General features: G+C 41.9%; 1 protein-coding gene across 1 annotated transcript; it reads right to left on the bottom strand.

Annotated features, from left to right (window-relative positions):
* Positions 1–169: 169 nt before the first annotated feature.
* Positions 170–9,557, bottom strand: sel1l (SEL1L adaptor subunit of SYVN1 ubiquitin ligase). The gene is made up of 21 exons (XM_086061296.1): positions 9,068–9,557; positions 8,867–8,904; positions 8,228–8,432; positions 6,827–6,994; positions 6,643–6,748; positions 5,863–6,025; positions 5,581–5,634; positions 4,634–4,693; positions 4,466–4,547; positions 4,231–4,385; positions 4,099–4,155; positions 3,949–4,017; positions 3,756–3,833; positions 3,597–3,659; positions 3,428–3,515; positions 3,177–3,325; positions 2,566–2,731; positions 2,344–2,418; positions 2,103–2,275; positions 1,899–2,027; positions 170–1,053 (listed from the first exon to the last, which is right to left on the bottom strand). The coding sequence occupies exons 1-21, from the start codon at positions 9,132–9,134 to the stop codon at positions 799–801; spliced, it is 2,400 nt and encodes a 799-aa protein (XP_085917422.1). The 5' UTR covers positions 9,135–9,557; the 3' UTR covers positions 170–798.
* Between the last annotated feature and the right edge of the window lie 167 nt (positions 9,558–9,724).

Genomic DNA, 9,724 nt, shown 5'->3' on the forward strand with positions numbered 1-9,724 from the left:
ATAAATGGTCAAATAAAAAGCTTATTGTATTGTTAAGTTATTTTGGGGGGAAAAAGTTCCATACTTCAATAAAAGACAACAATTTTCATTGTATCCCCTTCCAGGACCTTAAAGTGGGATTTCAAGGAAACTTTCAAACGCATGACTAAAAATAACAATCCATGGACCATTATCCTTTCATACTCACCTACATTTTATTAATTATTATTATTAACGTCTATAAACTTAATAAAGACATTAAAAATGACCAGTGTTTCATTAGATTTTTTCATTATAATTTCATTTCATTTTTTATGGTGATGATGTCATGCATGTGAAAAGAAAAAAAACATCAGTTTTGGTGGAATACTAAGTTTCCTCACGGTTGTTGTCGTATTGCAGGTTACGAAAAACTAATAATGAGGAGGATTAAAATTAAATAATGAGGGAGAAAAAAAAAAGCCTGGAAAATCCCAGTCCAGCTGTTGCATAAATTAAAATTTGTTGGACACGACACGCTTTCTGGAACTAATGTCTATTGAAAGAAAAATAAAAGTGTCTGCAATCAAATAAAACATGCACAAAAACCTTTCTTTCAGATGAATTTCAAAATAGATGGGTGTTATTTTCTTTGATCGTTTGAAATCCAGCGCGTCTTTCACTCCCGAGTCCCAAGGAGTCCCGCAACTGTGTCTTCCTCTCAAGAAACTGCACACACCGGCGGCCATTTTGTGTCTTTGGGAGAAAGCCCGAGTGCGTCCGCGTCAAGCCGGCAAGCACGAGCTACTCCGGAGAGTGTTCGCCAGTCTCCTGCCGTTCTCATTGCCGCTCTTCTTCCTCGCCTTGGGCTTGCGGTTGCTCCTGCGGTGTTTCGGCGTCGGCGGCGGGTGGGGGCGGAGTCGGCGGGGGTGGGGGTGGGGGCGCGGGGGGCCGAGGGGGCAGCATGATCTGGTGCTGGCGTTGGCGGTAGGCGATGACGGTGCCCAGCAGCAGGGCGATGACCGTCATGAGGTAGAGGTCCCACTCGGGGCCCAGGAGCTGGTCCAGGTCCGCCTGAGAGACCAGATCCCCCATCTGACGATAAAGGCATGATTACAAGGACTGGATCAAAAGTGACACTGCATTGTTAACAATATCGCACATGTGAGGTGCAGGTATTATTTTTGTGACTTTTGAGTGTGTTTCGCTTTAATAGGCGGGGCATGGCCTGGTGAGTGATGTGGGTGTCAGTGAATGTGTGTTAAGATAGCTAGCTGTGGGTTGATATTGTTTTTAGATATAGAATCTTTATTGTCATTGTAACATGCAGGCCCGGCCTGGGAAGCCAGGGGGCGCTGTTTGTTTAGAGTTTGTTTCGAAAGCAGCAATTAAAGTGCTTTGGTAGACTTAGCCTTATAGAGTGACTATCTTAGAGTGGGCTGCATTTTCCCGGTTTTTTCCTACGGCTAGAGTCGTACACCCCCCCCCCCCAATATTTTTCTCTTTTTTTCTAGTATTTTTCTATTTTTTCCCTAATATTTGTGTACGTTTCAGTGTTTGTTTCATTTATCATTTTTGATATCATTGTCATTTTTTTCTCATAATATTCTGTATTTTCGCCCCCAAACATTTGCATCTTTTTTTGTTAAATTTTTCTTGATCTAAATAATTTTTCTCTCCATTTTAATTATTTTCCTGAGACCCTGTATTTGGTATTTTCCCTCTTTTTTCCCCCCACCAGTACTTTAGAATTATTATAATTTTTTTAAATTGTCTAATAGTTGTTTTTATTTTTTGCATTAAAAAATGCGCTGTACACAGCCCCAAAAAATCATATGCTCAAATGAGTATATGTACCTATGTTTTGTAAAAAAAAAAATAATAATAATAATAATAATAAAAAAAAAATAATAATAAAAAGGTAAGGGATGAGTACTCACATTGAGGTCCTGCATGTACTGCAGGCTGTAGACCAGGCCCAGCTTGCAGAGTGCCAGGAAGACAGGCACCTGGGCATCAGGACTGGCTTCTGCTGCCATATCGTAGAAGCGCTTGGCCAAGTGGATGTCCTGCGCGAAGGCCAAGTAATATCATTTTCATGTTCTTGTCGCCAACGTCGACAATGAGATACAATGCGCACGTACCTGTTTGATCCCCAGTCCCTTCTCGTGCATATAACCCAGATTGAACATGGCCTGGGCGCTGTTCTGCTGCTCTGAAGCGAGCCTGTAGTGGATGATGGCCGTCTCGTAGTCCACATCGGTGCCGAAGCCGTAGAAGTGGTAGTCGCCCAGTTTGATCCTGGCCACCGTGTAACCTGCCGAGAGAGCTCCAATGTGACGACTATGCCTGATGGAATATGCGGGACGGGATGTGTGATGGCACCTTGAGCGGCTGCTCTGGTCCAGTGAAGCAGAGCTCGAGGATATGTCTCGTTCTCGTTGAAGATGTTGACGCCCTCTGGTGGGGGTGGGGGGGGAAATGCAAGTCTCAAAAGTGTAGCAACAACAGAACACTGTTCCAATAGAATTGTCCGTTTCCAATTTGTATTTGAAAAATCACACCACTTTTACAAAACGTGTCAAACAAGACAAACTGTAGTCCTACTCTGGTCCAAAATGAAGGCCACGTTGCTCTGGGCCACCTCGTAGCCCTGCTCGGACAGCAGCAGGTACTGCACCAGCGCCGCGTCGCTGTCGCCCTCCTTGAAGCTGCCGTACGCCGTCAGCAGACGCTCGGACCAGCGGCCGCGCTCGCACATGTTCTTGAATAGCTGCAAGAAATCAAACAAATAAAACAGTAAAGGTCCCTTTTCACAGGGTTCTCTTTATAGCTAGTTTGTTGTAATTTTTTTTTTTTTTTTAATAACGCCTGAGGGCTCCACAGCCTATAGACATTTTCAAACGTGCTCTTAAAACTTTTCTTTTTGCAAAAGCCCTTTGCAAGGCTTTTTTTACTCTGTAGCACTTTGAGATTGTTGAAATATAAAGTGCATTACAAATCTAATTTATTATTGTTATTATTATTATTATTATTAAAATCCCAGTGAACGACGCTGAAATTTGAATTGACAAATGCAGGCAATTAATCATGAAGCCAAATTTTATTTGTGATATTTACTTGTAGTCTATCTTAAATGGCATTAATTGTTGCATTTATTGCCAAAAAAAGCGTGACGGCACTTTTCTCGTGACATTTCCGCATTCCGTGTGTCTGACCTCGACAGCGGTGTGGCAGGAACGCATGACGCCGGTGCCGGTGGCGTGCATCTGCGCCAGGTTGTAGAAGGCCAGGATGTGTCCCGCCTGCGAGGCCAGGTTGAAGAACTTGAGCGCCTGCTTGTAGTCGCGCTTCACGCCCATGCCGTCTGCAGCGCACAATGATGCAAGGGCTCAAGAGTCTTGACAGGTGCCTTCAACAAATCCGAGATTTGAAAAAAAAAAAATAATAAGCGGGCTCCGCGACTGACTGTAGTACATGGTGCCCAGCTGCAGCTGGCCGTCCACCCAGCCCTGTTCGGCTGCCTTCTGGAAGTACTTCAGCGCCAGCTCGTAGTTCTGAAAAAGGACGTGCGGCTCATGTCTGGGATCTTAGTGGATTGCTCAGACTTTATCAGTGATTACGATCATGTGGTTTACCACTGAGACACCTCGTCCATACAGGTACGCCATGCCTAGGCCACTCTGACCCACGGGGTTTCCCTGGCAGGTGGGGGCGGGGGGGGGGGTACATAATCTCAATATATGATGAAAGAATAATAACCAAATTTGCATGAAATATTTCAAAGTATGCCTGACCAGGTCTGAAGCCTTCTTGAAGTACTGCAGGGCCGTGTCGTTGTTCTGAGGCAGGAAGTCGCTGCCTTCACTGTACATCTGAGGGACAACATTTCAAACATAAGAAGCGATCACGTCATTTCAAACTCATCACAGCGATCAAATGACTGGAGTAGTTCCACACCGGTCCAGTGGGTGGCAGCAATACACTCACCTTGCCCAGAAAAGCCATAGCATGTGTGTTTCCTGCATTGGCGGCCTGGTTGAAGTAGTCATACGCCCTCTGGTGGTCAATAAGCGTCACATCATTCATCATTCATCATTCATAGCGGTGGATTCAAAATCTGTCTTGGGCACGTGCTACCTGGTGATTCTGTTCCACGCCACGTCCTCCGTGCAGGTGAAGTTGACCAAGTCCCACCTGACCAGTGTGAAAAGAGTGAGGGTCTCAAAATTATGCTATTAGTGTTAGCAATAACTTTTATTCTTTTTATACCTGCGCTTGCACGTCCCCTTTCTCGGCAAGGAACTGGTAGTACTGGATGAGGTCCTCCTCCAGCATGCCGCTGGTCGAGCCCGGGTTCTCCAGCTCGTCCAGCAGCCGGATCTTCTGCACGGCCGAGCCACCCGTCAGCGACACGTCGCTGGCCACTGAGACGCCGAGAGAGGAAGACATCAACGTCCGCTTGAAGGCGGCACGCCAGCGGGTAATGGCGGCAGCTCGTTCTCACCCTGATTGGCCACCAGCTTGTAGTGCGTCAGCGCAGACTCGCAGCTTTGGGGAACGCCCACGCCGCCCCAGTATCTGTAGCCCTAATCAAGGCAAACACAAAAACAGAAGTATTTTGGGAGAACATTTGAATGCAGCTGTTGCTTCGTTCACGGTTGGGAAAACGCACCAGAATCATATGAGCGATCAAGTTTCCTCCCAGGGCACCGAAGGTGTAGTACACCAACGCCTGCAACCACAGAACAGACATCAACAAATACTACGCAACTACACTTAAAAATAATAATATTTTTCCTGCGCTGCTAAATTATAACATGCAATATTTATTTATCATATATATTTTTCTATTTATTTTATACATACTCTATTGTGAAAAAAATTATTGAAAATACCAATAAAAATATAGGACATTTTTTCATGAAAATAAGAATGACAACAAAATCATCATATCAAAATTGGAATATTTGTAATAAATGTATCAAATAATACAAATGCATTCTAATGTATAAATAGCACACTTGTAGTTTAAAAAAAAATAAAATAAAACATTAAGGATATTTAAAAATGTTTTTACATACGCTGCTAAAATTATAACGTGCAATAAAATACACAAAACAAAAAACAAAATTCAGTTTTAAAAATAAAATTGTACCAGTAAATATGGAATGTATAAATAAGAATATTTCCTATAATTTAATTTATGTATATTATATATGTATATTCTTGAATTTATTTGATACATACTCTATTGGAAAAAATAAATAAAATACCAATACATTACAAAAATATTATATACATTTTTTTTAATGGAAATAAAAATGGTAATTTCACAAATTAAATACACGTTATAAACGTAATTTTAAAAATAATAATAATTGCATTAATGAATTAAAAAAATACATTCTAATGAAGAAAACTCACAAAAAAAAATAGTGAGATATTTTTTTTTTAAACTATCACACAACTTCAAACAGGATAAGTGACATGGAAGCATGAATCTTTTTCCCCCTTTCCCATAATAATAGTAGTGCTATAAGAATTATTGAGTCGTTGTTTTGTATGTGAAAACTCAAGACTGTTAAATAAATAAATAACAGCAAGAGTGACATTACCCACCTTTGCTTGACTGGAGTTAACTCCAAGTCCAGCAGCATACAGAAATCCAAGAGCCTGTGGGGAAAGAAACAGGCAGAACAAAGTCAAATAAATTAAAACACACAAAAAAAAAAACACTACAGTTTGTGATGGCGCCTAGACTACAAAATGAAAACACTTCAGCAACACGAGTGTCCATTTCAAGCACCGACTTCAGTTACCAAATCTGCCCATCATGTGATAAAGCATATTCCTGGACATCAATTCTATAAATCAAACTGACTGAAAAGGTTTCAAGAGTACCGTCTGTGCTTTGGGGGAACCCTCGGCGGCGAGCTTCTCAAACATGCCCCTGGCCCGGCTGATGTTCTGACTCATGTAGTCTCCGAACAACATGGCGTACGCCACCTTCTCCATGGCCCGCTGGTGGCCCCCCTCCGCCACCTTCAGCAGCTTTTCGTACAGCCTGCACGAGCACGAGCAAGCGAGAAAAGTCAAGCGCAAGCCATTTCAATTAACTCATTCACTGCCATTGACGGCTATAGACGTCAAAAATTCATTTGAACTATTTCTATTAGTTTAACATTTCTCCCACTTTTGTTAACAAGAGTATGAAAACCGAGATTTTTTTTATTGTATTAGAACAGATATAACATTTGTGATTAATTGTGAGTAACTAGTGAAGTCATGAGATTAATTACGATTAAAAAAAAATTATCACCTGACGCCACTCATTTTTAATAATCTTTTCTTTAAAAAAATATTTTTCTAATCTTTTTTTTTTTTTTTAAGAAAATATTTTTTTTAAAGAAAAGATTATTAAAAATGAGTGGCGTCAGGTGATTACATTTTTTTTAATCGTAATTAATTGCATGACTTCACTAGTTAACTCACAATTAATCACACAATTTATATCTGTTCTAAATGTAAAAAAGAAAAAAATCTAGGTTTTCATACTCTTGTTAACAAAAGTGGGAAAAATGTTAAACTAATAGAAATAGTTCAAATGAATTTATGACGTCTATAGCCGTCAATGGCAGTGAATGACAGTCCACGACACAGCTTGACGTGACGGGCACTCACACTTTCCGCTGGCTCCTCCTGGTGGTGCTGTTGAGCGTGTGCAGGAAGGTCTGGTACTCGTCTTCCGCCTCCTCCGCCTGCAGTCGCAGCTGCGCCTGCTGCTCGGCTATGGGGGAATTCAAAAGGCAAACAAAAATGCAAAAACATATCTAAACGTATCCACACGGTCGACGTTGCGACCTACTCTCGCAGAATCCCCATTTCTTGTCATTGTCGTAGTTGTAGGTGGTGGAGCACCACAGTCGTCCGTCCCCCCGGCCGTTGGCGGTGCAGTCCGAGTACTCGTTGCCTTGGAAGATGAAGGGGAAGACGCAGGGCTCGCCGTCGGCTGTGCCGCCGTTCACCACGGGAACTGGGGTTGATTGATTAAAAGCAATTTATCAAAATATAAAAAACGAAATCAGATCACATTTAAGCCCAAAAAATTGTTTTTTTTAGTGGAACATGAACTAAGCAGCAAAAACAGGCTGTATTTTTTTCCCCATCTGAGGGGGCGGCCACTTTGTCACTTGCTGTAACAACCAATGACAACCAATCACGGCTCAGCGTTTTTCTGATTTTGGTCATGTGAAGTTCGCAAGCTAAGCCATGATTGCCCTGATGAACTGAACTGTGAGGCCACTTTGGCAAAATGGCCGCCCCTAGATATGGGGTAAAAACAGGTTGTTGGTTTATTTATTTTTTTGCTGCTTCTGGTTTTGTTTTGAAATTAACTCATTGACTGCTATAAATTTTCATTTTAACAATTTCTATTAATTTAACATTTTTTTCCACTTTTGTTAAAAGTATGAAAACCTAGAATTTTTTACTTATTTAAATTTAACTTATTTAGTTCCCTCAACTTTTTGTTAGAATTTTAAAACAACGATGTCTATTGTCAAGGATAAAAAATAAAAGCTTCCACTTTTTGCTAAGCTAACAAGTTGCTCAACAAACAAATGCTTAAAGACATTTCAACAAAGTGCTGGAATTTTTTTATTTTGATGCTTTTTAGTGAAAGTAAATATAGGCTCCAAATATCGATCTTTGGCCTCCCCTTGAAAACTAATCGGCATCGGCCGTGAAAAAAAACATATCCGTGTTTCTCTAATCCTTGTTTATAAAATTAAAAAAAACATTCCAACAGTTGATATGTGGAAAAATGCAAGTGGAATGCAAGCGAAGGAAACATTTTACTTGCTTGGCGAGTTAATAAAGTAGGAGGGCACAGGTGCGCAGCACTTGTCACTTCTCAAGGGAGTGCAAAGGTTGCAAAAAGCAGCTGCTCTTGTTACCAGCCAGCAAAGTCAACGTACTTATTCTTGCATGCGATTCCAAAGTTACAAACAGCTAGTGCAAATTAATATTACCCCTGCCGTGTGCTAAACACCTTTTTGAAGCATTATAAAAACTGCATGAGTGTGTACGTGTTTTACTGTTCCCCCAGCATTCAATAAAAAGCTCTCTTTAAGAAGAAGCGATAGAGTAGGGGTGGGAATGTTAAAAATGTTGAAAAAGTGGGCAATCATTGCAAGCTTAATTCCTCTTAAAAGTGACAGTTAAGTGTTGCCAGCTGAAGTGCAGACGGTGAATTTTCAACCCTTGCCTTCTTTCCGTTTCTCCACTTTCACATGTTGTTCTGGCAGGTCTTCCTTCTCTTCTCCCGGCAGAACGTCTCCCGGCTGCTTTTCTTCTGGCACATTATCGGCAGCATGGTCGGCGTCGGCGTCGGTGGTGGAGGAGGAAACGGACGCTACAACTTTGTAGTTCAAATGGTCGTCGTCCTCTTCTGATTCGGGATCATGGTAAGGCTGTGGACAGCAAGGAAAGGGAATTGTAAATGGAGTAAGTCAGAACAGTGCAAAAAATACACTCTTCAGAAAATCTGCTGTTGTGGCCGCTTTAGAGTGCCACGTTATCTACAGTGCATGCACGTCACCCAGAGGGCAGATTTTTTTTTTTTAAATTTTGGGACATTACAGCCATAGTATGGACAAGATCTGGCTGCCTTGTTGGTCCTGAATGCACACACATCACATGCGGCAAGGAGGAAAACGAAGTGGTTTTTTTTGTCACGATGTTAAAGCCCCTTTCATATACTTGGGATTTATTTTTTTAATTCAAATTTGGCAGGGGTGTTAACAGTCATATCGGTGGTGTGTCAAATACATAAGAGTTCCCCCCCCCCCCCACTTTACTGGGACTTTAAAATCGGTGAAATAAAAATAGTAACACTTAAACGCACCTTTAACTCTGGTGGGTCGCTCCCGTGTGGCTCCTCGTCTGCAAAACAGTAACAAGTCAACTTAAATGTCAATTTAAAGATAGTCCACAGTGATGCTACATCCCAACACAACTGATTGCTTGACCAAAAAACAGAGCTCCACTGCAAGCACGGTTAGCGCACAAGTCATAACCAGCAACCAAGCAGATTTTGCATACTTACCGGCTGTGATTCCGCAGGCGAAGACGACGAGGAGGAGAAAGGTGCAAATAAACACGGCTCTCCCCATGGCTAGCTGCTAGCTAGAGCTGCTATCGCCGTCTCTTCTTTCCCCGCACATTCAGCAACGATGGCAAAGTGACGCTATTTCAACAAACTAAACCACGCGCGAAAGTCGTAATAGATAGCAAATGTTTAATGTCAATATCAGCCACTAGTAGCTGTCATCGATGCTAACGATGCTAAACGGAGTTCTTCACTATGGCTGAAATGACGTCCGGTTAACTACTTAGCGTTGTATTAGTCAAATCAAATCGTTGTAAAGCAGCAACGAGCGACACGGCTCAGTCCAAATAGTTTGCTAAATACGTCGTCACCATTCCAAACGTGTATGTTTCATAAGGATCAAACACTAGTTATTTGAGTGAAGCTGGCTACTAAGCTCTTACTAGTGCTTGGCTTCTTCCGGTTCTCACAGATCGACCAATCATCGCACGCCCGACTCTGCCCGTTGTCACTACTTTAACTAATCACAACACTTCCCAGGATGGTAGCCAATCAGCGGCGGCCACCAATAGATAAGCCAATCGTGTAGATACACAGTTATAGTTCTGGCAGGTGGGCGGTCCCTTATAAAAAAACACGTTGATGACTGATGAG

This window comes from Leptonotus elevatus, chromosome 18 (genome assembly GCF_054856555.1).
Source record: "Leptonotus elevatus isolate MCC_2025b chromosome 18, RoL_Lele_1.0, whole genome shotgun sequence".
Classification (NCBI taxonomy): Eukaryota; Metazoa; Chordata; class Actinopteri; order Syngnathiformes; family Syngnathidae; genus Leptonotus; species Leptonotus elevatus.

Coding starts and splice junctions, on each gene's coding strand:
- sel1l (XM_086061296.1), bottom strand. CDS start 9,134: ATGGGGAGAGCCGTGTTTATTTGCACCTTTCTCCTCCTCGTCGTCTTC. Junction 6,749..6,826: donor GAAATGGGGATTCTGCGAGA/GTAGGTCGCAAC, acceptor ATTCCCCCATAG/CCGAGCAGCAGGCGCAGCTG. Junction 4,018..4,098: donor GCGTGGAACAGAATCACCAG/GTAGCACGTGCC, acceptor ATTGACCACCAG/AGGGCGTATGACTACTTCAA.